Source organism: Dermacentor andersoni, chromosome 10, assembly GCF_023375885.2.
Source record: "Dermacentor andersoni chromosome 10, qqDerAnde1_hic_scaffold, whole genome shotgun sequence".
Classification (NCBI taxonomy): domain Eukaryota; kingdom Metazoa; phylum Arthropoda; class Arachnida; order Ixodida; family Ixodidae; genus Dermacentor; species Dermacentor andersoni.
This window is the reverse complement of record NC_092823.1, coordinates 117,139,658-117,167,466: the sequence shown is the minus strand read 5'-3', so window position 1 is coordinate 117,167,466 and position 27,809 is coordinate 117,139,658. Positions and strand designations below refer to the sequence as shown.

The following is a 27,809-nucleotide window of genomic DNA, read 5'->3' as shown; positions in this document are numbered from 1 at the left end:
AGTCTCACGTACCACGTGAGCCATACCTACTGATGTGAAGTAATAAATGACTCGGACGATCCACCACCTGGTGGTAGGGCATTCAAGCTCCTCCGTGATCTTCCTTATTCCTGATCATACATCGTGAATGCTTATCCTGTCTTTGACTTCAGAATAATGCGTTCGGATATTATCTCGTCGCGCAGGGTGTGCGCGAATTTCGCATCAAAGATAAGCGTGTCGTGGAAGTTAAGATAGCACGGCACTCTCGCTTGCTTACTAGGCCTTTGCCGCGCCTCCATAGTTATAATATGCTCGGTTGCTTGGAATAATGTTTGCCTGTTTTTTTGTCGCCTTGGTCTCCGAAGACACGAGCTTTCATCCGGGCACTACTGTATGGTTCATTATGTTGGCAATTCATGGCAATCGCCATAAGCGCTGCAGAATAGCTTGAGTCAAAATATGTTCAAATATCGCCTTGCCGACCGTAGTTTTGCGACTTCCCCAGAGAACCATCTTCTTATTTACTTTTGCCGTTTCACAATAAAATTACACAAAAGCACGATAAAAAAACATATGACCTCTTATGGGAACAAGCAAGTATTTCCTCGAATTGAGTAAAACTATAAAACGAAGCATATATGCTCTTCTATAAATTACCCAGAGTCTTCTTAAAATGTTTGCAGCCATGAAAAGAACCACATATATGCTCTTGTACGAAGTTTAATGCTCACAAATGCTCTTCTGAAGCTTTCTTGATGTGAATGAAACCGCCGAAAAACGCCTGATAGTTACTCCCTGAGGTATCAAATTCGTCGTTGCCGTTATAGCATATTGAAAAGACGAGTAAGCAGTAATTTCAACGCCTGTATTTTACAGAAGGGCCAATCTCCCGGACCGCCACAAAAACTTCGTTGTGCCTTCAGTTTTCTTATGTCCTTTTAGCGCGACATCGCTATCTTAGAACCGAAGACTCAGCCCAGCTCTACTAATCTCTTCAAGTCAACACAATAAAAAGAAATCATGACTCCATAAATAAAACGCAGGACTAGATATTGCTAAAGTTCTTATCCGATGCGGCCATTTCACTTCGACCAGCTACGGTAAATCCTTCCAATTTGCTCCTAGGCCGTATCGAGCCGTCTTTGAGAGCTAAGTCTCCGGTAATACCTCATTAAGCCTCGCAGCATCCGGGAACTAAGACGTCGCTCTGATTTATTCGCCCAATTAGGCAATTTCCTTTGGTTTCCTTTTCTACTGAAAAGCCCTTTCAGAGCTTTCTTTGCAAAATCTTCAAACTTAATCCCGGCTTGGAGTGCGCGGCAATCGAATGCGGGAATGGTGCAGGATAGAGAGAACATAAATGGTAAATCAGTTCCAGACAAAAACTGGCGTCCTAACACCAAATCTAGAGCTGCAACTTTGCGAAAAATGCCGCTAAATTCGATCTTGCCAAGAAACCATGCCTTCGTGCTCCAGCATTCATAAGCTTGAAAGGTGGTGCGCAAGCAAGTCTTCTAACGAGATGGTTGGTGATGACGTAACGTATGCATAAGTCAGATATGCGTGAAAATAAAGAGAGAAAGGAAGTGAACAACAGAAAGGGGGAAGGGTGAGGGAATAGCAGCTGGCGGTTCCATTAGCTGGGAGCACCAGTGGCGTATCGGTTGGATCAAACGCTTCTCTGTTTGTGGAAGTGGACTGAGAGAACACGGAACTTCAGAGACTGCGGCCAACTTTGAAGCAATCCCTTATTTGCACAGCAAAGATCGTGCACATAGCTTAAAATTGTTTTCCGCAACAAAGTTTCTTAATTGCTTGAGCTGGCTCCTGTTATGAAATATCAAATACAGGTAGTGACATTTTTTAAGCCATCATTTTAGCCAACTTCAATCTTGAAACGACACATGGGCTTTATTTTTCCAAGATATTTACACCTTGCATCCCTGCTGCGCCATTGAAAGAGTGTACTTTATAATCAAAGCACCAGACCAAACTCCGTATTTCATCTCCTTTTTCCATTGTTCACGCGTCTGCTAGCCTAAAATTTAAAATTCGCGGGGTTCGAAACAGCTGAATCTATCTCACATCCTTCCCGGTACGACGCGTAGATGTGGATGACCCCAAGGGCCGGTTTTTCCGAACGTGCCAGCGATTCCAAGGTTTTGCCAGACACGCTGATCAAACTATAAGCAAGAACATATGCTGAGGGTCATTTAGCAAACTACTTTCCCGAGGTCTTACCAGAAATACCGGCAGAATGCGTCAACTAAGTTGTTCATTTGTGTCAGTTGCCCTGCCGCTTGTTTTTCCTAGCCGATTTCTTTGACAACACTGATTTCGCTTTCAAAATGTTCCTAACTGTGGTTTCCCGGCCTTGGTACGCCAAGTAAAACAAGAGTTGGATGTGTGTAAAAAAATATGTATTTATTGAAAGATTCGCGATTATGTTCAACGAGCATGCAGCTGAACTGTACACGTTAATAAAAGCTCTAAAAATGAGCTGCAATAAGAGGAGACGAACAGGAAATACTCCTGTTCTGCGTTGTCTCCTCAGCGTCTAGCAGTCCTTTGGTCGAAACAACAGCTTTGCGTCGCCACACAAGCACAAGAATACAGCATCCTGAGTCACAGAAGCAAGCGTTAGCAGTCGCAGTACTGCGCCGTACCCCACTTTGTACCGTCAGGTTCCACCACAGAGTACGACGTCGGCGAAGACTGATAGTTCCGCAAATGGCCACTTCGAAGTCTCCAGCCATGAGATGCACATCCACGCAAACAAGTCTTGACCCGAAGCCCCTGTCCCCAAGCATAACCTATATGGTGTAGATTTCTGTGATGAGTGCCATGCCATAGTGTCTTCTTTCCTGTATCTTTTAGTCTATACATATATTCGATGCCTGTTAAGGTACTTCAAGTAATCACCAATTTAGTCACTTACCTATGAGCACATGTCGACACTGACGAATGAACGCAAGGATTCAGTGATGCCTGGTGGCCAGTAATTTTTACACTAGAGCTAATTTCTGCACATCTTCACGATACTCCGTCACTAAATTCATTGATGTTCTGCTTAGTCTTCTTCCGAAATGCGCAGCGTTGGTGCATTGCGATGGTGTCAGGCAGGATACCAATATTTCTCGTCTCACCACTTAGACAGATATTTCACAACTGATGCTAATGTGGGCAGTCCGACTACATCTACATGTTTTGTGCAAGAACTGGCCTCATTTCCACTTTAACAGTATCCGACCTAAAGCTATCAAAATTGAGTTTGTGCAAACTTTGTTAATGAGCTCATATATATTGAGTTCACCGCGTAACCAGTAAAATCCACCTCCTCAAGCAGCTGACTAAAATAATGGAATATTGCTAATTTATATACAAGCCTGGCATTTTATCCGCAGTATAAGCTGAACAAAACACTCTGTACATAACACAGACACAATTATGTAGCCAGTTAATTGATGTTAAATATTCTTACGTGACAACAAAAACGGTTTTGTTCAATATCGTTCCTGGTTCTATCAACAGACAACGTTGTGACGCGTATGCTATTCAGAATGCTGGTTGACATGTTCCCAAAGGCCAACCGAAAACTATTTCTTCGTGATGTGACACGCGTTATATGATACAAGAGTTCTCCAACGCAAGCATTTAGCACCTGCATTTGTCGTCGGCAAAGTCCACAACGGTTTTCAAAATTATGCAGACTGAAGTGTATAGTTTCAAAACACGCTGGCAACTGAGCACCAGTCACACTCGAATCTTGCGTTTCCTCGGGCAGGTCCTTCTTTCGCTGGGGCCATAACAGCGCTGTTCGCTCCCAATGAGGGAAAATGCTGTCCCAGACGTTGGTCGTGTCGTGCTCTCTGCATGTCGTGGTTGTCTGTCAAGGCTTCACGTTCGGGTCGATGAAGCAAGGCAGGGCGAATGAGCCGGGCTTGACGAGGTCCTCTATGGAAGCTCCTGTGCCCGCGATGGTTCCGATTAAACCGGCGACGAGAGTGATCAGTATCACCACTTTCTCCCACGTGGGTATGGTCCTGAAAAAAAAACAGTTTAAATGAATAAATTGATTGGTTGCACGCATTGCTGGTCATCGCATGAGAGGATGCGAGTCTCCGAAGCTTGGCGGGTCGCAAGCTGGCGAACCTCCACCACATGCACCATCAGAAGAGGAGTACTTGTCACTCCTCTCGAGGGAGTAAGCGCAGTTTATTAAACTCCCTTCTTTTTTTCTAGACTTCTCCTTTTCCGAGTGTCCGCTCTAAACCCTTGCGTAGGGAATGCCGAGAGATTTCCACCACGCTGTATTTTCAAACTCTCAAAAGCAGAGGAGGGAAAAATGCAGTGGTGACTTGGGGGTAAATGTGAGAGAAGTGCGTTAGCATTATCTCGCGCCTCTTAGAGGTCTCACGCTCCCCATAGTTCAAAGTGCTATTCAGGATCTCGTTCGACACACTTCCGATCACTTCGAGGAGTTAAGTGGAACTGACGTTGGTCGGAAACAGACCACTATCAGCAGCACTATATATATACTTTTTCTCACTTCAACTCTCCTAATGCTCACGCATTAAGAACAGTTACTCCCTTAAAGGTAATCATCGCTACTCCTGTGTTACCAGTACTCCCTCTGTTACCGGTGACTCCTTTAATGCGAATATCATTCTTCTTAGGATACATCACGCGCTTTCCGATGTGTGTGTCTCTAACTGTGTTCCCGGACAAGAACGGCTGGGACGGCGTGTTTGGCAGGAGGGAGGCCACTCCTCAGCCCCGCGGAAACATGATCCGCCACTTACACGGTACGAACGATCCTACTCTCGCGCGACACGCTGGCGGCGGGGGAGAGGGAAGCAATTGGGTTAGGCTCCGTCTGTCTCTTTACACGAACAGCTTAACGGGGTCGCGTAAACCGGGTGGTTTGCTTGTTTCTGAACCGACAACTTTCTTTCCCTGTGACCCAAGAGAAAGTTGCGAGTTTGAAAAAAGAAAAGAAAAAGGGACACTGAGCCTCGTCTGACACCGGAGAAAGACGCTTCGTCGGCAAGAATCAGCGCGAACTCGAACGGAAAGGACACTTCACGGGCGCAAGCAGCATCGCTCCGTGCCGTTTCGCGTGCCTTGCATCACCCGAAAGTTTTTAGCGTCCAAGAATCAGAAGAATTCATGCGGCCGCGCGGCGAAGCAACACTTCGAAGCCGCTCGCGGGTCTCTGAGGCGAAGACGGCGGAAGCTCGTGGCGATCAGTTGGATTGAATTCGGGCACGTGTGCACGCCAGCGCCATGCGGAAGCAATGGACGAGCACCGAGCAGTCATGCACTTTACGGCTCTGTTCTAGCGATCCAGCTTGGACACTTCTGCCTGTCGACCGCCCCTAATTTCCGTGCGGCAAGGGTGCACCTTCACAGGATAATGCGGCACTCGCTGGCTTGTCGGGTCACCCCACTCTCGAGGGCCCCGTCTATGCACCACCACTATTGCTTTTCTGCATGATCCCGTGCACTCTCGCCAACGACTGCAGCAATTTGGAGTTGCACGTGACTTGGGTTCGGCGAATGACGGCGCAGCGTCTGGCTGCTTCAATGTTATTCGCATTAACGTTGACAGTCATTGTGAGATGGGTTCTGCCTTTATTATATCTTTTTTCAGCTAGTCAGTGTTTGTGGTTTTTCGAGAGTTCTCCTTTCCAGAGTGCGCGTTTCTGAAACCTGGGAACGCGAATGCTGACAAACTTCCGCCGCATTGTAAATGCAGAAGGGCTACTGGTGATTCGGACTACTGTTAGTGTGACCTTTGTATACCTTCCCTCTTATACCAGTTCTCTTTCTCCGAGTGTGGGGCTCTGAAGCCTAGCAGGGCGAATAATGCCAAGCCTACACCACCCTCCGAGCACAGGAGTACTGGTGACTGTTCGTTAAGAATTAGCTGTTTGTCTTAAATCTCATTTTTTCGAGAGTTCTACTTTCTGAGTGTGCGTCTCTGAATTGTGGTGGAGCGAATGCTAACAAGCCTTTCGCGGCACTCTGACAACAAAGGTAGCATCGGTGATTATTTTATGGAGAGCAACTGTATCTTATTTTACTCCCCTTTACAGAAAGTCCTCCATCTCAGCGATGGAGTAGGTTCACTTCGTTCAGTCACAGGCTAAGTGGAGTAACGGTTCGCAATATTAGAACGAACACAAATGTCGTTTCTAAACAACGATTACTTGTTAACTTGGTATCTGAATATGACACTGTAATAGCTAAAATTAAGCTAATATGTTCAAAATTTAGTCTCACCGAACACTTTAGTGCGGGCCACTTGGGTTTAGCCACTATGGCCTCATGAAATAAAGCTGAGTGTTTCCTTTCTAAACGATGTTGCGTTGGGCTAGTTGGTCAGTTTCAGAATTAAACATGCAATAATCCTGTTGTTGTCGATCTTATTCTTTGTGGTGTCTGTTCAGCGCACAACATCTTTTTTTATATCCGAAGTTCCCTTTTATATTTTCAAAGCGTTACTCCATCTCTATTGCTCTAAGGGTTACTCCATCTAAAGAGTCTACATACGCCAATAGGGTTCAGGAAACGGTAGTCAAATTAGGCACAGCCTGTTCCTCTCGTCAGAATAGTCGAGAGGATTCCTTATCCTTAGCTTAGCTCAGCTTATTATTTAGCTCAGCTTAGCTCAGCTTAGCTTATTCCTTAGCTTATATTGCACAGCATACAGACCAGCCAAAGTGTTATAACGTTAAAACCGTCACTACTCCAGCTCTGGAACAGGCCCCGTAGTTCTTGATAATAAACCCAAGATTCTATCCACCGCGGTGGCCCAGAGGCAATAGCTAATGTCTGGAACGTGGCTGGTGTGCCGTGTTTCCGGCTTCGCAATCACTTCCGGCGTAAACACACTGCAAATGCATAGCCTTAGACATCCGTTTCTCTGCCTCAGGGCCAACTGTCGCTGGAACCCGCATTAATTAAGACACCGCCTTAGCATTGTGCTGCGGAGCTCGAGGACACGCCACCGCATTTTGTTGAGGAATGAATGCAAAATAACCCTTGAGTATGGTGCTTTTTTGCGAACTTTAAAGAATGCAAGTGATCTGAGATGATTCGTAGTCCAACACATAACGGCGTGTTAAGCCCATGCAGTGCTTCGGGATGTCAAACCCCACCAGTCAATTCAATCCAAGAGAGTGAAGCAAGGTCAGTGTGCCCACCTCTCTTTCCACTCGGGCGCCGTCTGGGAGCATAGCTTGTAGTAAAAGAGGCAGGGCAGGATGAAGGTGGTCAGGCCGACCATGAAGGAACCCACGAGTGGCAGCACCTTGCCGAAATGCGGCACTGTCTCTGTGGTGAACAGCAGAGCCAGCATGATGGCCGATCGCATGGCCACCCTTTTCCACGTGAACTCTGTAAAATGAAGTTGAAGAGGGAGTATTCATAACGATAAGTCATATGCGTAATTATGTATAAGAATTCTGCCATGAGGCGATGATTTGAACAAGCTGGCAAATTGTTAGCAAAACGACGCACTTCTTTTTTTTCCCTATACCCTGTTCTCGCGTAGGTGTGGGAGTGAGTATGATTGTCTACTGTTTTCTAGTCCTTCCTAACGGTTGATACCAGTTTCTAATTGCGTTATTACTAGACACTGTCGCGTCAGTGCTTCTGCGTGAAGCTTGGTTTGGCCTGCTTAAACTTCCTGGCAGAAATAAGGGCCACCCATTTATGTATTCTGGAAATTTTGGTTCATTTTACAACTTTTTCATCGCGCGTTTCCTCACTGCGAACGTCTCCATTTTCTTAAACAGCGCGACGCCACGGGTCCTGCGCAAAGCGAAGAGCGAGACATGTGCAAAGAGCTGGTGGGCAAAAAACTTCGCTCGCTCCATGGCAATCTGTTGCCCGTCATCGGCATGTCGAGAAGCTCTCCTCTTGCGGTGAGCAGTACCCTGATCTTTTCCTCGTAAGGTTGGAAAAACTATGCGAAGTACTGCCTGAGCATGGCGATTCGGCGACATATGTGTTTACCTCGTAAGAAAGCCTGGACCACACACTATGCGGGAGCAATTAAATCGTACCACCCGCTTAAGTCGTATGACTTAAGTGTGTTTCAATGCCTAAAACGACGTTTTGTTAACAAATCAACTAGAACGCCAATACATTTCTCCGCAAAGTTCGTGAATTAATGTCTCGAAACTGGTGTCGTCCTGAGAATTCGTCCCAAGTGGATCCGCCTTGCTAACTCCAGGGCTAGAATTTGTAAATTGCAATATGGGCCATAAGGTAAACAGTTGAAATGTTCATTAGTCAACTTCTGTTAATTAGTCGATTTTCCATTTCAATTTTTTGTGCAACTAGGGTCCGCCGCTTCGAATAAACCACCTCATGAACTAGAATTCACCTGTCTACTGCAGGCAACATTAAAAAAAATTAAAAGTGTTCGCTGGAACACCCTTATAGTACATTGAAGGCACAAACCTGCAGGGATGCCGAGGTGTCCTTCGACTTCCTGGCACATGGGGTTGATGACGATGAGGAAGGCGGTCACAAGATGCACGATGAAGAGCAGCTGGACGGCGATGCTGACACCGCCATCACCGATGGAGAGCAGGATGTTGGCCCCGACTTCGTTGCCGAAGGTCAGGTAACCCAACGTGGCCATGACCACGTACAGGCCCACAAGAGCTGGCAAGAAAAAAGCATTCATTAAGGCCGACTGCAAAGCAGTGTCTCTTGCGCTCAAGCTGTCGCAAACGCGTAGACCGTCCGCTAACGGTAGAGGGCCTAGCCCAGCGATCTCCCATTCAGTTTCAGTTTCAGTATATTATTCTTTAAGTGCAATGAATTGGTAAGACACAATATACCGACGAGGGTCCCAAAGTCAAAGACTGCAACTGGACCCCCGGGTAATAATAACAATGGAGAGATGTATTAAAGGAGAGAAGCTAACTAAAAAAACACACAATCGCAAAAATACAACATAGAAAAATAAAATTAACGAAAACAAATTGTCAGTATACAAGCCTATAGTGCATAAAAGAACTGCGAATACATACAAATGGCAAAGGTACTGTAATGAATGACTTAAACTTAGTTATACATATAAAACAGCTTAAGGGCATGACTAAATGTATGAAAGCATGAAGATTTAATGCTGCTGGGTAAACCATTCCACAGTTTTGTAGCGGCGAATAGTGATGTCATTTTTCCATAGTTAGAATGAACCATAGGTAGTAGAAAATTGGTGTTACGTGCAAACCTAGTGTTATTGTTATTGATGAGGTGCGTGGAATCAATGAATTGGTATGAGAGCTGCTTAGTAAGTAATTTATAAAACAATTATTAGATGATAGTTGAACAAGTTCGTTACAACAAGGATGTTATTTTCACGAAGTAAGAGAGTAGCACTCTTGAAAAACCCAGTGTTAGTGATAATGCGTACTGCTTGGTTTTCTAAGTGCTGAATAAACGAGATATAACAGTTATATGTGTTTCCCCAGAAAACAATGCCATAATTAATGTGACTGTGAATGAAGGAAAAGTATAATGCTAATAATGTGTCTTTGTGGAAATGTGCTCGTGATTTGATTAATGATCTAATACCGAAGGTACACTTCTGCTGGCACACTTCGATTAACCCTGTCTGACTCGATACTACTGTCTGCAAATTCACTACTTTCAACACAACACCCGAGTTCCCTGCAGTCCTCGGCTGCGCTTCCCTTCTCTTGGCACCAACTCCGCCACTCTGATAAAGACACCGGTCGTCCGCTTAACGCATCATGTGGCCCGCCCGATTGCATTTCTGTTTAAGACGAAGTTTTAGCTCGGGTGTACCTATGTAAATACATGTAACAGGAGAATTCGTTTATCTCGTTAACCACTGAACCAAATTTGACGAGGTTTGTTGCATTTAAAAGAAAACTTAAAATCTAGTGACTCTTGGTATTGAATTTTTGATTGAGATGGTAAATTTTTTATTAAAAAGTGGCAAACATCGATAATTTTCAGAAAACGAAACTATCAAGTTTACAACCCTGTAACTTGGCAATGAAACATGATACTACAATTCTGTGAATTGCAACTAATAGTACATCTAAAGCGGATAAAATTGGTATGTTACACATGAATCTCGAAAAATGTAGTAATATGGGAATATGGCTTTTCCAGAACCCTTGCACACGACGTAACAAATTCACGTCAGACATAAAATCACATATCAAATTTGTCCACACTCAAAGATATGATGGATGCCGCTTACAAAACCACAATATCTGTTCTGGGTGCAGAGCTAGTAATTTGTAAACTTCGAGCTTCAATTTTTTCAGACTGACGAATTTTTTAAACTTCCTGTAAAAAATTCAGGTCCTAAATCAAAATTCCGCTTCCAGCAGTCACTAGAATTCGACATTCTCTCTCAAATGCAACAAATTTCAACAAAATCGGTCCAGGGGCTATCTCATAAAAACGTTTTTGCGTTTTACATGTATTTGAATAGGCCGCGTCGGAGTTGGGCCCGAGCTAAAGCTTACTCTTAAGCCCGGAATACATGGAGCGTTCTTGAGGCGATTGTCGCCTCACGGCGCCCATTTGACACCCGGCGTCGAGAAAAACGCCCGCCGCCGCCGATCAGGACCGGCTAGATTTTGACGCAGCGCGCACGCGTCTGACGCTACCGGAAGTGCCTGTCGGAGTCACTTCCTGCTTGCCGTCCGCGCGAAGTAAATGAAAACACTTTTTAAAATTAGTTTTCAGCAACGAGGGCCACAAGCAATGTACAGAACGAAGCTCAGATAGAAACTCTGCGCAATCCGCACACCCGTTTCAGTCGCACAAGGTTGACAGACGAAACATTTCCGGCCAACTCTCTCCGCTGAACATCCACAAAAATATCGATACAATACTAAACATACCTGGTAATGTGTATAGACATATTAGTGGGGTATTTATTGCATAATTTATTAATTATAACACAAGCAAACAACATATAAGCATTGTTCGTTCATTTAGTGGCAGCCAAAACATTTTTGCCTTGTCTGGCCACACTGCGGCTGCGTTCGCCGCTCGTACGCCTCATGTAGCCTGGCCGGCGTCCCGCCAGCGCGTTTTTTTTTTTTTTTTTTTTTTGGCGCGCGATAATTGCAGGAGAAAAACGCCCCATGTAGCCCCCGCTTTAACGTCGAGTAAGATCTGGCTGACCCGTGCCCTCCCCCTTCCGAGCCGTGCACTCACCAATGGTGGCGTACGCCACGGCCATGGGGAACCGGCTCCGGTCCCTCATGTCGTTCTGGATGGTGGGGAACATGGCGGCGCCACCGTACGAGAACATGATGGTGCCGAAGCCCCGGAAGAAGGCCGCGAAACCCACGTGCGGCGACTCCCGGGGGAACGCCGCCCGACCGTCGTGCATCCAGGCGCAGCAGACGCCCACGATGATCAAGAAGGCCGCCGCCGTCGCGCCCATGGCGCCGAACGCGGCAAACCTGCGCACCGCGGTTGCAGAAGGCACATTTGCATCCAGAGCGCAGGCTTTCTATCATGGCCGCCCGCCCCAGGTTTCCTCGGCGGTTGTCGTCCATGCGGTGGTCGTCCGTGTGAACAAAGGTAAACACCAGAAAAAGAAAATACTAAAAGCTCTTCCCCTAAACCCGCGGCTCAAACAACCAAATATAACATCGGGAAGGGTCTCTTGCATACGGGTCCACTGGCGTAAAGTAGGCACCGAAAGAGTACAAAGCGCTATAGGAAAAGCTGGATACTTCCGCAGTCTGGACACAGAGCCTTCTATGCGGATTTCCAGCCTGTTCTAGCGCGTGCGAGAAACACTGTTTCACGTTGCCACTGGCCACCGTCACATTCTGCGTAGAAATTGCACTCTTTCTCTGATCGGCCCTTCGGGGTGACTAGACTTTTGATGCCAATTGCACGTGCCCCTGCTCATTGATCACCGCTTCAGCTGCAAGTTGACGCACTTTCCGATAGCAAGACGCAGCTTCTACTCAATCTCTTTCAACGATCTACTAGCAGCAGAACACACCTGAACGTAAAGCGCAGCTACTTCTTTATTCGAGAAATGGTATTGCCCTACGGTGTATGGTAGTGGAAGCGGTTGTAGCAAGGTGCAATTAGCAAGGTGCAGATAATAATCGTTTCACCACAGTCTCCAAGTCTGCTGCCGCGCGGGTTTGTGGCAACGTGTGTAGCATGCAGTCGACAAATTGAGGCTGCTGTTTTTGAGATGTTGGTGCACACACCTTTTGTCCTTATCGCCTTTATGTTACCTATTTTATCCCTATAATAGATGACACACAAGTACTTCGGACAATATTGCATGGATCAGCGTAACAGGTAATTATACCTGGCTAACCCAAGTAAAGCTCTGCGTGATACCTAGGGGTGCGCGAATAGTACTTGAGACGAGATCAAGTACTAATGAGGTCCTTCCAGCAAGGAATTAAATCGAATGTGAAATAGTTTTCGAATAATCAGCAACCGTTTCACAATTGATACAAAACGATCTTCAAGTACAAGTATTCATAGCGTTAGCAAGTTTCCGTCAAAACATTTCATGTTATGCAGGGTCGTTTTGTAAAAGCACCAATTGAGCATCAGAAACAAATTATAAGTTTGTTCGCATACCTAGTACTCTTTGGAGAGTCTGAATGATCGCTGCATAGCCGGTGTCGTCTGGATCCCTGAGCGACGTCGTCTGCTCCACTATGTAAGCGCGCATATAGTATCCCGTACTATCCCCGCGGAGATGAAATTTATCCTGCCTATGTTCGAATTCTTCTTCTTTTTTGCCCGCAGTTGCTCTTTTGCCATAATCGAAGATTAATATTTGAAAACTATTCATATTTAGGAATATGGACTATTCTATTCGAGGAGGGAATCAAATAGGACACCGTACGATTCATTATTCGTTAGTTTCGAATTGTTCGCACGCCCATGGCGCTGATTCCACAACTCGGGGGCAGCTATGGCACACTATAGGCTTGAAACAAGAGGCTTCACGAAGCAATGCAAACTCCATGTAAAACATGATATCGCAGGTAAAAAACCCGCATGACTTCATCTAAATTTGACCTGGGGACCTTTGATATCGAAATCAGGCACGTTTCATTCAAATCGCTTTATAGTTGTCTAGTTATAGTCTTTCTCTGTTTCGATGGACCAACAATGAGAGTTGATCAGCAAGCATAGCTTGCGCATTAAAGTACACAGAAGCAAAACATTAAATTATGTGGTTTTACGTGCCACAGCCACGAGATTATTCTGAAGCACACCGTAGTAGGGCACTCCGTAATAATGTTGACCACCTGAGGTTCGTTAAGGTGGACATATGCTTTGCATATCACACTGGCTTTCTTTTTCTTTTTCATTTCGTCCCAATTGAAATGCGGCCGCCACGACCGGGATTCGATCCCGTGCCCTCGGGCTTAACAGCACAACGCCATAGGCACTATACGCCACTTCGGCGGATAGGACTACTAAGAGCCAAGTAAAATCAGCTTATATCGACAAAATATTCCACAGGGACTATTTTTTTACTTTGCATAATTGGGCCACTTACTAGTGGAACAAATGAAGGACGAAGGTCCCGTTGCTGAATTCCACGCAAAAACTGAAGCGCAGTGCCGTCAGTGCGACGACAAGGATTTAAAATTGTCTTCGTCGTATCTTGCTCGCTTTTTGTGCAGGGTAGCGGCTATCGAAATTCGCTAGGGTGAGCTGTGACCTCCTCGAGAATGCAATGAAGACATTGCCTATTGATGCGCTATAAAGATTTACATAGTGAAGACACTGTCGAATCCATGCCTTCACGGGTAGCTAGCATGCAAACCTTCAGATGACATCACAAGCTGTCATTCATTTTCCGCGCTTTCTCTGCTCCGCTAAGTCTCCGCACGTTGCAAAACCGACTTTTCTGCTACAGCGTATGAGCACTTCAAGATCATCAAACGCGCTGTTTTGCAGCAGAACACTTAAAGCAACGACCGACCTGGCGTTGTAGATTTTAAAACTTTCTCTTTTAAAACATTAGACATGGACAAAAAAGCATTGACAAATGTACATGGTTAGGCCTGCTGTTTCAGAAAAGAAAGTGAAAGAGAGTACTCAAAAATGCCAATAATCAGGCTCACTGTTTAAAACACAAAATTTAAAAGAACACTCACATTGTGTTAAGCAATGTGTTCCAAAACAAATGTGGTTTACTATTTACCACATACTACAACCAAGTAGTAGTCATATTCGTAGCAGTGCTATTCTCAGAAGTATAACTCACTAACGCAGCTTAACTTGATGTCTCTCTTTCATCGTGTGGAGCTTTAAACGCTCGGCGGTGGCTTAGTGCTGACGTCACGAGTACAGAGGTTCCGCACGACCAATGACGCTGCTCACCCGAAGTCCTTTGGCGTTCCCAGCAGCATTAGGACGCCCATGGCGGCAGAGATGATGATGAGCCAGTAGCAGAAGGTGAGCGTGACCTTGTCACCGAAAAACTGCCTCATGACGTCCATGACGAGCTCGGCTGAGAGCAGGATGAACACCGAGCCGTAGCCGAACAGGCCCATGATTTGCACAGTGGACGTGAACAACCTGCGAGCATTGGAGGAGGAGGAGAAGGAATAACTTTACCAATTATTGAGAGGGGAGAGGGGAATAAGGAAAAAGGTAGGTGGGAGGGAAGCAGTTGGATGGGTCCCTATTCCAGGACACCAGTGATCCTGGCAACTCTCTCCGCCTGGTCCAAGAGGCCCCTTTGGGCCACCAGCCAGAAGAGAGGCTGCGCTTAAGTAGGAGCTTTAGCTCAGGCCCAACTCTGATGTCGCCTATTCAAATGTATGGCCAATGCGGTAATGCTTTTCTGGGATAACCCCTGGGAAGACTTTAGGAAAACTTGTTTAACCTTCTCTTTAAGATTAAAGTCCAGCGGCTGCTGGAAGAGCAATTGAGATTGATGGCCTGAATACTTTTAAATATCTTTTTTAATTCTGAGTTTAAAAGAATGGAAGTCTGAAGTGTATAAATCTCGCCCTCTGCATCAAAAATAGCTATTGTCATTCTGTAAACTGCATTCGTTAGAGCATATAAAGCGAACAAATTTGATGCATAGACTTACAGCTTGCGTGAATTTATTACAATGTTCACAAGAGTTTTGCAAAAGTCATACTCACATAAGAAGCATGTGCCGCAGAACGGTGTATATTACATCAATTTTGTCCGCTTTAGATGTACTATTAGATGTAATGTACAGAATTGTGGTATCCATTTTCCAATGCTAAGTTACAGAATTGTAAACCTGATAGTTTAATTTTTCGAAAATTAGCGACTTTCAACCATTTATTGTTTTAAAAAATACGCTGCCAACAGCCACCAGATTTTAACTTTTTCTTTCTTTTAAGTGCAACAACTCTTACCAAATTTTTTGTAGCGGTTGCCCCAGAAGAACGATTTCTCCTTTCCCGTGTATATATATAGGAGTCCCCGAACTAGAGCTTCCTCTTAGTGGTGTTGGTGACCTGTACGCCTTTGCCTTTAGCAAAGACGATCTTGAGATCAAATAAAATATGTGCTCAAGCCTCCCCTTAGGAAATTCCCTCGGCCCTTTAAGGAGAAACAAATTAAATAAAATGTGTGACTCCTGTTCTTCACAGGTGAAAAGTGGAACCACAATATTCATAATTCACGGTGGCCTTCTTTATCTGCGCCAAATTTCCGAAAATTCAATAAATTTATCCCTCGAAATAACTTACCGGATGAGGCAGCCTACTAGTTCTACGAGAAATCCAACTGCTTAATTGAATAATCGGCATAAATAGACTAATTATCTTTTTACGCCACATATTTCAATTTACAAATTGTAGCCGGTGGGCTCGCAAGGCGTATTAACTAAGAGCGAGTTCTTCGGACTACGCCACTTTAGAGATATTAATTTTCGATGTGTCCAGCGAAATGCGTTGACATTCCAATTACTTTTGTGTTGCAGTGCATAAAAGAATGCTTTCCTTTTAAACACTCGAAAGCGATTCCGCCATGCGAAGATGTATGAACAGCGGAGCTGTAAACATCGTGGCAAGAAAACTTGTGGCAAGGACTTTATTGCATCACACATTGTCACTTATTAACGATGGTCGCAATGGCTTTGTCGTCGCTATGATACACACTAATCGGCATACTCGCAACTGCATACACGTTCTTTGATAATGTCAAATTAAGGCACGTACGCCGCAGAGTGCTCACTTGGGCCGGATCGGTGCGGCATCGCAAGCGAAACGTCTCCGACACGAGAGGTGTAAACCGCTCCCTTGTCGGTCCACATCCACATCGAAACGGCCGACGACGACCAGAGGGGTAGTGTCATCGCAACTAACCCACGCAAAGTGAGTAACCATGAATCTTTCTACATCGTATTTCGACATCGTATTTCAACATCGCATTTCGACTTCGAAGAATATCTTGCGTCTCTTCGCCGCATTCTCGGATTCGCGACACTCTTCGTCCCGTCTGGCCTGCCGTTTATACGGTCGGCCTCTCGGGCACGTTCCTCGGTTGTGTTTGCACCGCGCCACCGTCTCACCCTCATCTAAGTTCGTGCCCTTGCGTTTCGTAAGCGAGCTGCTCTTGGCGAGTCCCAACCACGCCTGGCCTCCCCATCGCAAATCAGCACTACACCCGGCTACGTTTCTCCGAGGCAACCGATGACAGCTTTCGTCATGCGTTCGTGTATGTTGTGCGCGTGATTCCAAAGAATGTAAGCACTGTTCACTTCGCTTTGCTGATTGCTTGTAGCCTCTGCCATACGAGGCTATGAGCCATAGAATGTTTTGCTTGCTTACAACGGTATTAGTGCTTAAGCGGGCGGTGAGTCATTGATGATGACAGTTCTTGTGCGCGGACACGAAAATTCTACTGTGCCCTAGTCATATATACCGCTCCGCTGTAAAAGTAAGTCGAACAATAGTGCATATTTACCTCAACTTTCGTGCCGCATATCTAGAAACCGGAGCCATCCTCAGAATCTGTTTTAAGTCGATGTGCCTTGCATAATCACTAGCTACGATTCGTATACTGAAGCATGCACCGTAACGGAGCTATTCAATTAAGCATCTTGTTTTTTGTAGAAATAATGGCCGCCTCGTCTAGTATTTAGATCAAGCGTTAGAGTTGGGCTATCTGCCGCAGACAATTCTTTTACTAGAGGGCTTAGGAACATCGGCATATCAGCCTCGATGGCTCCCCAGCTGGAATGCTAGCCTGCTGAATTCGAGTTCGCAGGTTTGACTCCCTGTTGTAAAGGATGGACTTCGTTTGTGGCGGAGTGCAAGCACACTCGTGTACTGTACTTAAATATATGTGAACGTTAAGGAACCCGAGGTTTTCGATATTAACGTGAAGCTCATCAGTGTGGCGCCTCTCATAGACCATAAGTAGCGATTGGACGTTAACCTCCATATTTTTTTTTTCTTTCAAACGCAACTATCTTGCAGCGCCCATACATTCTCAAATGCCCAGCCGAAAGCACGTTGATATTTCCTTACTTTCAACATAACCTGGTAACTCGCATCACTAATGACACGAAGATAATCGGGGATTCACTTTGACTTTATGAACTTTCCGCAGAATGTCAGCGCATCAAAGCGACTGGTAATTCTGCGATTACGAATGTGCCGCCAAACTTGCTAAGCCTCGTGAATGACTTCCGCCCCCACGCGCTATACATAGGCCCCTATAGTTTCCTGTCTGGGTCCCACATGTGTTGTGCCATGAAAACCAGGTTATTTCTCTCTATATTCGTCATCTCCAAATGCACCTGTACAACAGGCAGTAATGACAGCACACGTGATACGACTTCCTGTTCCTGCGAAACGCAGCTGCATTTGCGTTTGTACGTGTTGTCTTTGTATCTTGGCTATTTATGTTTGTAACTTGCGAAAAACGGGCCCCTCTGATCAGTTTCTTCTTGTTCATATATATATATATATATATATATATATATATATATATATATAAATAATATCGCAAGCTACGACTGTGTAATGCGCGGTATAATTACCGAGCTTTGGATCAGCGTTTCTATTGTGTACATGTAGTGGATGTAATGAATCACGGGTGACAGCGTCTGTCCTGTGTTCTTCAGTGTGTCTTGTATTTGATTCAAGCTAATCTGTATTTCTTTGACCATAACTTTATCAGCTAGAAACAATTAGGTGTGATTGGTGAGATGCAACGGTCGCCTCGCTGTAACTAAACATACACGCACGCACACGCGCGCAGTCATAGAGAGAGAGAGGGGGGGTACGTTTCGCGTGAACACAGCATGTGACCTTTTAGTGAACCACACTAACTAAATCTCAGGTATGGTAAATAGTGGATTTCTGTCACATCGCTGTTTTACTAGACGATGTTGACATTGCCTGCTCGACGAGCCACAGTTATAGCTTAAAAAAATATTAACGATGTCACAGTAATTCCCTTAGTAATTGTTCTGCTTAGGACAGAAGACTCAAATGTGGAACTGTACTCGAACAATCAAGAAGTAGCATTCATTTAATAGAAATCATGTTCTTAGCACCAGCATCCAGAATGTCAACCGGATGGTCATACCTAAAGTCGCGCTTGACAAGGGCTGCGCAACAGAAGTATAATCTGCGATACCTGGTCCACTGCGTACGCACTTTCCCAAGACACTGCAGTTCTGTGTCACCGAAGCACACAACCACGGGCAACACAGATGGTTCCGCGGGCCCGCCGATTTCCAGTAAAGCGTCCCGATTAATTTCGACAAAGACGTCAGAGCCTAAGGCCGGCAGTTCCAGAGCTGCTACGTACCTCGCCCACTTGCCGTACGCCCTGAACGCGATGGACGGGTAGGGATCCCGCACGTGGCCCCTGTACTCGGCCCATCGCTCCTCCAGGATGGTCCAGCAGGCGCCCAGCTTCCAGCCGCTGTAGCCTGACGCGAACGCTGAGGCAATGATGAGGAACAGCCCAAACCAACCTGCAGGACATTAGCATTAGTCTGCGGTAGTGAAAAAGACGACCTACAAAGTTTGATTGATTGATTGATTGATTGATTGATTGATTGATTGATTGATTGATTGATTGATTGATTGATTGATTGATTGATTGATTGATTGATTGATTGATTGATTGATTGATTGATTGATTGATTGATGAACGCGTACTAGTAATATCAGTGCTTGTAGCAAGGAAGGCACATACAACATTTTGTGATGATTTGTAACGATGCTCTCATGATACATACCCACGTGTAACTACAATAGAAAAGCTTCAAAGCAAATAAATCATTTCAGCAGTGAGAATAACAATGGCAAAACTATTACTATAACTGGAAGAGCCTGGAAATTTTCAGCAAGGAACGCAACGTGATACATGCGTCATCAATGCGGCGTACCAGTAAAAAAAAGACTTCTTGTTTATTACTTATTTAATTATTTGACAAAGGGGGAAGGTGTTCTGAAACGGAATCATGATAATACAAAGACACGTCTACAAGCATTCGTTCGCAGAAATGACGAAGTTGGAAGATTCAAATACGAATAGCAAAATTCTAACGCTACGTAGAACATCAGTGCGTTTAGTTTGCACATCGTAGTGCCATGCAACAATCCCTGCTCGCGCATATTAAATGGCTCTTTTATTCCACACCAATGAAAATATATTTATCTTTTTTTTTCCTTTTGGCCCTATCTTTGAAACGCAGCGTTCATTTTTCATATAGCATTGACGGTTCACGTACTCTGCCCACTCATTCATTGCGTGTCCGCTTCAAGTTGGATCACACCCTCCCTTTACCATCGAAAGCACCGTCCTTTTGTCATCCCCTTTTGTCTCGTACCTTTCTTGTCGCGGATTCGGAATGAATCGATAAATCAATTTCAATTTCCGCGCCTGCCTGCTGCATCCAACATAAAATGTGCTGAACTGGCTCACATCGCTGCTCTGAACGCGAAAACGTTATTTTCAAAGTGGCACGTTTCATTTTGCTATAACCTGATCAGCGCTTCATGTTTCCAATGATTCGCTAGCAAATTTCTTCGGGCAACAAGGGCGCTTTTTTGGGCTTGTTAGCCGTTCGAGCCATAATAATCTATGAAAAAAAATTTTACGCATAATTGGGCAACTATAATTTTTTTTTTTATGAGGCCGGATATTTATGGGGCCTAAATCGAAGCTCTCGCTTGTCGCCACCAGGCACAGTTCCCGAAAGAGGTAAGGCAAGAAATTAATCTTGACGACCGGCTGTTAACCCTTTTATCTTATTGCTTTCAACGAATTTTATAATTCGGTTAACCTAATCTATAGTATTAAAATATTCTCATTTATTTTCAGCACGCAGAAACCCAGAAACTTGATGTGCTCGGCGTAATACTCCACAATTCCTGATTTCAGCTTGGGCGGCTTAACCAAAAGGCCATTGTAGCGTTTCTGATACGCTGGAGACAAGTTCCAGTTGTGGACTGTTCAGAAAACAAATTATTTATTAATACATTAGCTTACTAATTAGGTTTTGATTAAAATATAAATTTCACTTTTTTTTACGATTGTAATTTCCATGTCTAAAAAGGCCCATGAACAAGCTGTTTCAATTTGTTCCTTGATGTGGAACCGTGTTTCTGCGCTTGTCAGATTAGAAGCTGTTATTCTCCCTATGGTCTTTGCGGCTTCATCGTCTGTCCACTTTATGCGGTCCCTTCGGGAGGCTGACAGCTTACCTCCCGTTTCATGAAATTCTCCCCACCTCGCGAATTCCCGCAGCACACGCTAGCTTATGCTGGTTCCATCACCAGCTTTCCAAAATTATTGAACATATTTCCGTGGGCTTCATTCTCTCACCCTACTAAGACCGCAAGACCACTTAGGGACATAATTGCGCTTGAAGTCGGTTCACATTACCAACCGGTATGTCACGCACGTCAAAACAAAACAATGTTTTGTTGCTAAAGTAACGCGTTTAGATGCTCAAGTCATCATTTGCTTCTAATTTGAGGAAGGAGAAGGAGGAGGAGGAGCAGAAGTGTGGGCTTGCTGTAGGCGGACCTACGCCTGCAAAAGTTGTCGTCAAAAGCCGGTCACATTCCAGCCGGTAACACGACCGCATCCGGTCCCGAAGAAACTTCACCCCATTGCACGTCGACGCCCAAGGCTCACCATTCGCAGAGAAACCTTGTAAGACCAAGCACCTCTCACCTAAGTATTCACTGCCCACGCGGGTTGGTGCTTTGACGTTTGGTGCGGCATCCTGAATTTCAACATCGACTCGCGGCACTTGAAATGCACGTCACTGGTACTTATTGTCATCTGTGACGACGCAACGGTCTACACCAAATCGATGGGAGCACTCACAAATGCTAGCGCGAGTCATGCGCTTAAACCAGTATCCACACTGTTCCGCGCGAATCTGACTTTTTTCCCCCCGGGGTTAACAGATAGCGCAAACGCTTCCGAGTTAACTTTGCAAAGCAGTAAGAGCAAGGTGCGCAACTGGGTACCAATGGACGGAGTGAGTCACACTGTTAGCATTGGTCTATAACATCTTGACCGACAATGTGGTCCACTCGCTTTCCACTCACCGGTTTCCACGATGGAGTAGGGCAGGGCAAGGATGCCGATTCCCGCGACACCACCGACCACGAATACCGTGGCGAGGAAGAGCGAGATTCCTTTCGGGTTGGTGGGCACTTCCAGGCTGCCATTCTCCGCCGATTTGACCTGCGCGCGTCATGTGGACTTTAGTGCAGGCCGCAGTGCGGTCATCAGCTCCGTTGCCATCGCCATCATTATCATCATAGTCGAGATCATCATCGTCATCAGCAACAGCAGCAGCAGCGGCAGCAGCAGACTCGGTGATCACCGCGTGCACCTTCTTTTCGTGTTCGGGCAACTTTATCCTGTCCCTGCAAATTTCGTAATCTCCTCGTACTGTCACCTACTCACAAAGATTTAATCTCGTTTCGAATGGGTTCCACTTAGTAACTGGAACTTTTTGCGTGAGTATTTTATGTGTGTAACAAGCTTAGGCTTGTATGCCCGCCCTAGAGCGCATTTCCCTTCCCGGTGGTGCCCAAGATGTTACTTTAATATGTAGTTGATTATCTACTCCTCGCATTGCGTGGTCTGCTGAAGCCTATGTCTTTCTCATAACTTCAACTAGATTGCCTTCTGTACCCGTTTGGTCTCTAACCAATACACTTGTCGGTAGAGTGCTGCTAATGTCAAAGCACATTTAAAAACTGTGCTAACGAAGACACAGGTACATTTCCTTTGTGCTGTAAATAAATATATTATGCACACGGTCGGAAGACTCTACATGTTCTGCATAATAGACCAACAACATTAGGAAGGATCTCAAGGTCCAAGATCATCAGACAATTTATAACAGTGCTTTGCTGTAACGCAATGCAACACTGTACATTTAATTTGTAATTATACTTTAGAACTGAAGCCACTCTAATTTAATGCAGCTAGCATTCTTTAGGAGCCTCAGGCACTTTCAGAGGTCAATCTCCCTTTCTATGTAACCGGCCCCCCTCCCAACTTGGATTAATGGGTACTTCGCGGTATCAAGGGTACAACATCAGGCTGCTATACTGTGTGAACAGGGTTCGAAACCAACCATCGGCCAAACTTGAATTACCAAGTATGTGCCGCTCTTCGACGAGAACTTTTCCTGTGCAGGGCGGAATCTAACCCGCTGTGTAATATTGTCTCACAATTGTGCTTGAAGAAAGAAAAATGTCACACGCGCAACGTGTATACTTCGCTGCGGCGCCACTAGATGGCGCCGCATACACGTCTACATTTCTGATCCCCTGCAATAAGGTATCAGAAAATTTGGTTGTGGGAGTTTTTCTTTTTTTCTTTTTTTCTTGTTTAACCCAGCTGGACATTAGGCAGTATGATAGCAAGAACTTGGTGGCGCAACCCACCGCCCCATTCCAAAGGGGACGCCCATAACATCCATCCATCCATCCATGCATAGCGCGTCTCTGTGGGGTGGCAGTACGGTGCCTCGCTGCATTGATTTCAGTGCTGTTTGCTATAATGTCAACAATCATCGTGATATCGATTCTGCCTAAATATGTTTTTTTAATCACTTCTTGTATCATATGTATTGCTTGGAACACAATTATAAAACCTTTATAGAGGAGTAGGTTACGGCACCTAATATCACAAATATTTGCCCAGAGCTTTAAAAAAAACGAAGACCACGTTGTGCTACGCGCATTCAAACATCGTCACCGTACTTTCATTTCTTCTAGCTAAATTGATTGCCTGAGAGGAAGCTTTGCCTCTAGACGAACTTCTGTTCAAATGCATATGGCACGCGTAAATACTCTCACAAGACAAACGCTGATCCGATTTCGGTGAAGATGCTTGCATTGAGTAGAACACAATTTTGGTTTAGCTCCTCAATTCTGTTAAATAAATTCGCTAAAATTGGTAAGTTTCGAGAAGAGCTGACGTACGGATTTACTAATTTCTTACTCGGCACCAAACAACGATATCGAGCTCAGCGAACTGCATCTCTTAGAATATCTGAAGCGAACAGATGTGATCTATGACTCTAATGCTTACGTGAAATTGTTGCACTATTTACGAGAGTTCCGTAATAATCCAATTTACAAATGATTGGCATTTTTCAAAGCGCTGTATGTACACAAATTTTGTCTGCTTTAGAAGCACCAGTAAGCGCAGTTTAGCTAATATGTTTTTTTATTGATGAGTCGCAGAATTTCAACCTTCATGCTTCAGCATTCTTTACTTTTTGGCAGTATTGAGCATTTCATTTTTGTAACATTATTGATGATGAAAATAAAAATTGCGGTGCTTCCAGTCATTAGGTTACTAATCTTTAGTTTCGATGAAACAATCTTCATGTAAATGGGTGCAGTGTTTGCTGACCAATACGAGTTCTCCGTTTCCATGTGCTTAGACACGAGTTCCTGAGATTAACGTCTGCCGTCCCTTCAGCTGCGGCACCTACTAGGCTCGTGGACTCAAGCTACCTGCGAATCTCGTGCAACGAAGCCACCTCTAGCTTTCCTCAGAGACACTCGTCTCAATGAGACACTTCACTTTGTTGAAGGCTGTGATGTCGTAGGGGCCGTACGTTCCGTATCGGTGACGTGCACTGTATATATAGTTTCATTACTTGTCGTACCCCATCTGGAGTAGCTCACAAGCCTCTTTAGGATTCTTTATAGAGCCTCCCTCTCCCTATCTCCCTCTCTCTCTCTCTCTCTCTCTCTCTTTCTTACTCCCCCTCGTTTTTATATAAAGTTTCCTTCTAAGATGCAAACGCCGACCCACGCCTCTCTCTTCAAATCTTCAACCAGCCCCCTTCGCGAGGCCATTCTCAATGACTAAAAGCTACAGATATAGAAGCCAAGCAGGAGCCACGGAAGCAAAGTGTAAAGAAACGTGGTCGGGTAATTAGGGCTTCAACTATCGCTCCGTGGGAAAAAGGCAGCGTAACCGCATATGCGGCCGCTTAAAGCAAGGGCAAAGCGCTCCATCATCCTTGACCAACAATGCACGTGACCTCGTCCTCTTTCCTAGCGCAACTCACACCATCATCATGCATACTCGCGGTAAGCCGGGAAGCGTGCCAGCTCTTATCAGTGAAACCTAAATAAAGCTAACTGTGCGTTTAAAGAGACACTGAAGTTGAAGATTAAGTTCAGCTGTGTTAGTAAATAAAAACTTCTGCGACAGCAACAGCCGACGCGTTTACAACCGAGAAGGCTTAATAAACCGGGAAAAAACGCAAGAATAAAAGCCCCGGAAGTGGCGGTGGCCCCTAAGGCAGCACCAGTTTGACGTAACGCTTTAGACTGTTACGGCGTGTATTGGGTTTTCGTTAAATGGCGTTTCGTAAAGCAGCACTACATTAAACTCTAAAGCAAACATAGAGCCATTCTAGTCACTTTCGAGAAATTTTGTTGCAACGATGGCAGGTCGGAGTAAAACAAAGAATCCTAGGCAAAGTGGTGATTTGGGCGTGTTGGTACGCATTTCGAAATGGTTTTTCACGACAAGACGCGGAAAAATAAAGGGGTACCGGACGCAGGAAGTGCTTCATGTGTCGTGTACCCCCCCCCCCTTTTTTTTTTTTGTTGCGTCTTGTAGCGCAAATCTATTTGAGAAGTAAAAAAATCCTTTGAAATTTGTGACTTCCACACTGACGCATCGGCTCCAAATTTGAAGCGCGATATTCAAAAACGGAAGCTTCATGTTCATTTCCTTAATTGATAGTGAACCATTCGCTCATTTAATACAACAAAATCGAAAATTTGCATTCTAGCTATTATTAAAATTAGACTTTTGACAGAATATATGGGCCGTATAAGCTGACTTAGTGTTTCCTATTAGTGGCGGTATGGGCTGCTTGTGTGTTTATTTGATTATCCTTGTATATGATAATTATGATCCAGCGCCTGGAGTAGCATGTTACATGATCAGCCTGGTCATCGTCATCGGTATATCATTAAAGCCGTGTATCTCTCTCTCTCTCTTTCTTCGTAGTATTTCATTAGGTAACTTGTAAAAGAATCAGTGACCTCTTCGCAATATCAATCTGTCAAAGCTACAGGCCCTGCTGTCGTAGTACGGACTTCAGACTTCTCTAAACCCCATCAGACATCCCATAGACCTTAGGGCTTTCTAGAAAAATTTCTAGAAGGTGCTAGCGTTTAAGGGAGCAGCAAACAACGTGGTTCGGCCAGTAGGAGAATGACAGAGAGCGCATGAACTTGTCTAAACGTCGTCCTTCTGGCTTCAGACGGCTTGGTCGCCTTGCAAATCGCTCATTTGACACAAAATATGGCCTTTTCAATTAATCGATTTTGCAGTGAATATGGAGGTGCGCGACATCTTATTGCCATCGCGCGTTTTGATGAGCATGATTTCTGAAAAATTTGTTAAGATGAGGCGTAATCAATAACGCCACGACAATGTCGAATGCATACACATGAAGGTTCTAGATCTGCTCAAGCTTCAAAAGCTGCGCGATGTAAGGGCAAGGGTTCCGTCTAGTAGCCTTTCTACAAAAGTCTACGCTACCAGTCAGTTTTTGGCTCAACATTGATGAGCTTCACAATCCTGTCAGTGCGAGTGAGGCTAGTTGGCCCAGATAAATTGTTCAATACTGGTTGTCCATCTGTGAAACTCATCGAAATTACGAATATGGGCTTCACCGCACAAAAGGTATCACTGCAGGAAAGCCATATGTGACCAACGCTTTCTTGGAAGTATCTGCTGGTATTTTCGTTTCTGTCTAGTGGGTTCAAGGGAACGTACGTAAGCTATAAACTTACTACAGCAATTTTATGCTCAAATGTAGACGCCAGCCTGCCAAAGCGATTTCTTTCAGCCTGAACACTTTCAGCTTCGCGTGAACTGGTGGGCTGGTCGTAACGAAGACAGCTTAAGCTGCAGCTCACAACCGTTAAGCACAGCGATGTCTCTCTGCATTCTTGTGTGTTTTTATCTTATATAAGCTGCCCTCCAAATAATACACAACTCGGTGGGATCTCTGAGCTCTTTTTTTTATTATTATTATTTTTACAGCGTAAGCAGTTATGGACTCATGCCAATTGCCGTCTCGGCTGGCGATTTTGTCCGCCACCGGTTTCTGTCGCAGTTATCACCCCGAATGAGCAAAATGAATTCCCAGTTACCGCCGAGATTTAACCAGGGCTCGCAATGCGAGAGTCAGCTACTGTACCACTGCGCCACGCCAGCGCTTACTATCTGCTGCGGAAACATGCCATACACACGCGTCCTAGCGCGCGAGGAGTCACGCGATGTGAGAAGCGCGTCGCGTGACGTCTATACGTGCGTCCTTTGCATTGCAGTTGCATATTATTACAGCAGATGGCACGCAATGTAGCAATTGCATAGGTAGTGGTACGAGGCACATAGAGTAGGTGTGAGGAAAAAGAAAAAGAAGTTACTTTACGAAAAACACGTAAAGTATACCTAATTAAATCAAGAACGCTAGGTAACTATTTCTCAGCGCTCCGTGTGAAAGGGCGCGCCAATAAATCATCAGCAGGAGCAGCGTCATATCGTGCCACTTGTCATGCGATACGATTTGCGCGCCGCGTAGCGACGACACGTGCAAACTTTGCATTGCAGTTGCATTGCATTAAACGAGGTGTCACGACATCTAGCAGGTGTGTCGTACCGTGCCACGTGTCAAGGAATACCTCTGTTTACTCTTCGCTACACGCTGAGGCGCCTCGTCGCAAGATACGAACCGCTGCTGAAGAGGTGACTCGTGAACCTATGCACGCGGTTGTAAACAGGCAACGTCGGGCTCAGCAGACCGTTTTGCAGAGAGCAGTGCAAGCCCCAGCTCGCCGTCGACGTCGGGCGTTACAGTTCAGATTGTTCTTGAGAAAACGACGCAAGGAGACTTCGCCGCGAAGACCCTCGTACTTCGCCGCGAAGAGCCTCCGGTGCGTGCTGCCGAAAATGGAGCTGCCATGGAGCCGCTCCTCCAGCTTAAGCAGTGACTAGGCTGTGTGTGCCGCGCAGGCTTCTGACTTTTCTTTTAAAGTCAAGCCTAATTTGCCTCTTCCCGGGAGTTTGGCGTCTGTCATCACTTTCTTGCCAGATATATTGATGGATATGTACATAGACAACATGGGCCACTGAGTACCTGCTGGACGCTGTCTCACCGAGCAGACATGGTCTACGGCAGACATGTGCAGGAATTGACAGGTTGCTGTTGGCTTCTCTTTGGCCTATTATACAACTAGGTTCACTGGGTATGCGCCGCTAGGCATGTGCTCGGACAA

The 27,809-nt window shown here is 45.2% G+C and overlaps 1 protein-coding gene across 1 annotated transcript in view; it reads right to left on the bottom strand.

The window, feature by feature from the left end:
- Positions 1-3,778: 3,778 nt before the first annotated feature.
- The window catches only part of LOC126544806 (uncharacterized), a 38,870-nt gene continuing 14,839 nt past the window's right edge, over positions 3,779-27,809 (bottom strand). Inside the window, exons 2-8 of the mRNA XM_050192294.3 lie at positions 21,576-21,714; positions 18,811-18,979; positions 14,380-14,577; positions 11,209-11,459; positions 8,455-8,661; positions 7,191-7,383; positions 3,779-4,025 (exon numbers count right to left, since the gene is read on the bottom strand). Of these exons, the coding sequence (XP_050048251.1) occupies positions 3,872-4,025; positions 7,191-7,383; positions 8,455-8,661; positions 11,209-11,459; positions 14,380-14,577; positions 18,811-18,979; positions 21,576-21,714 (1,311 nt within the window). The 3' untranslated portion in view covers positions 3,779-3,871. The remainder of the gene's footprint in view (positions 4,026-7,190; positions 7,384-8,454; positions 8,662-11,208; positions 11,460-14,379; positions 14,578-18,810; positions 18,980-21,575; positions 21,715-27,809) is intronic.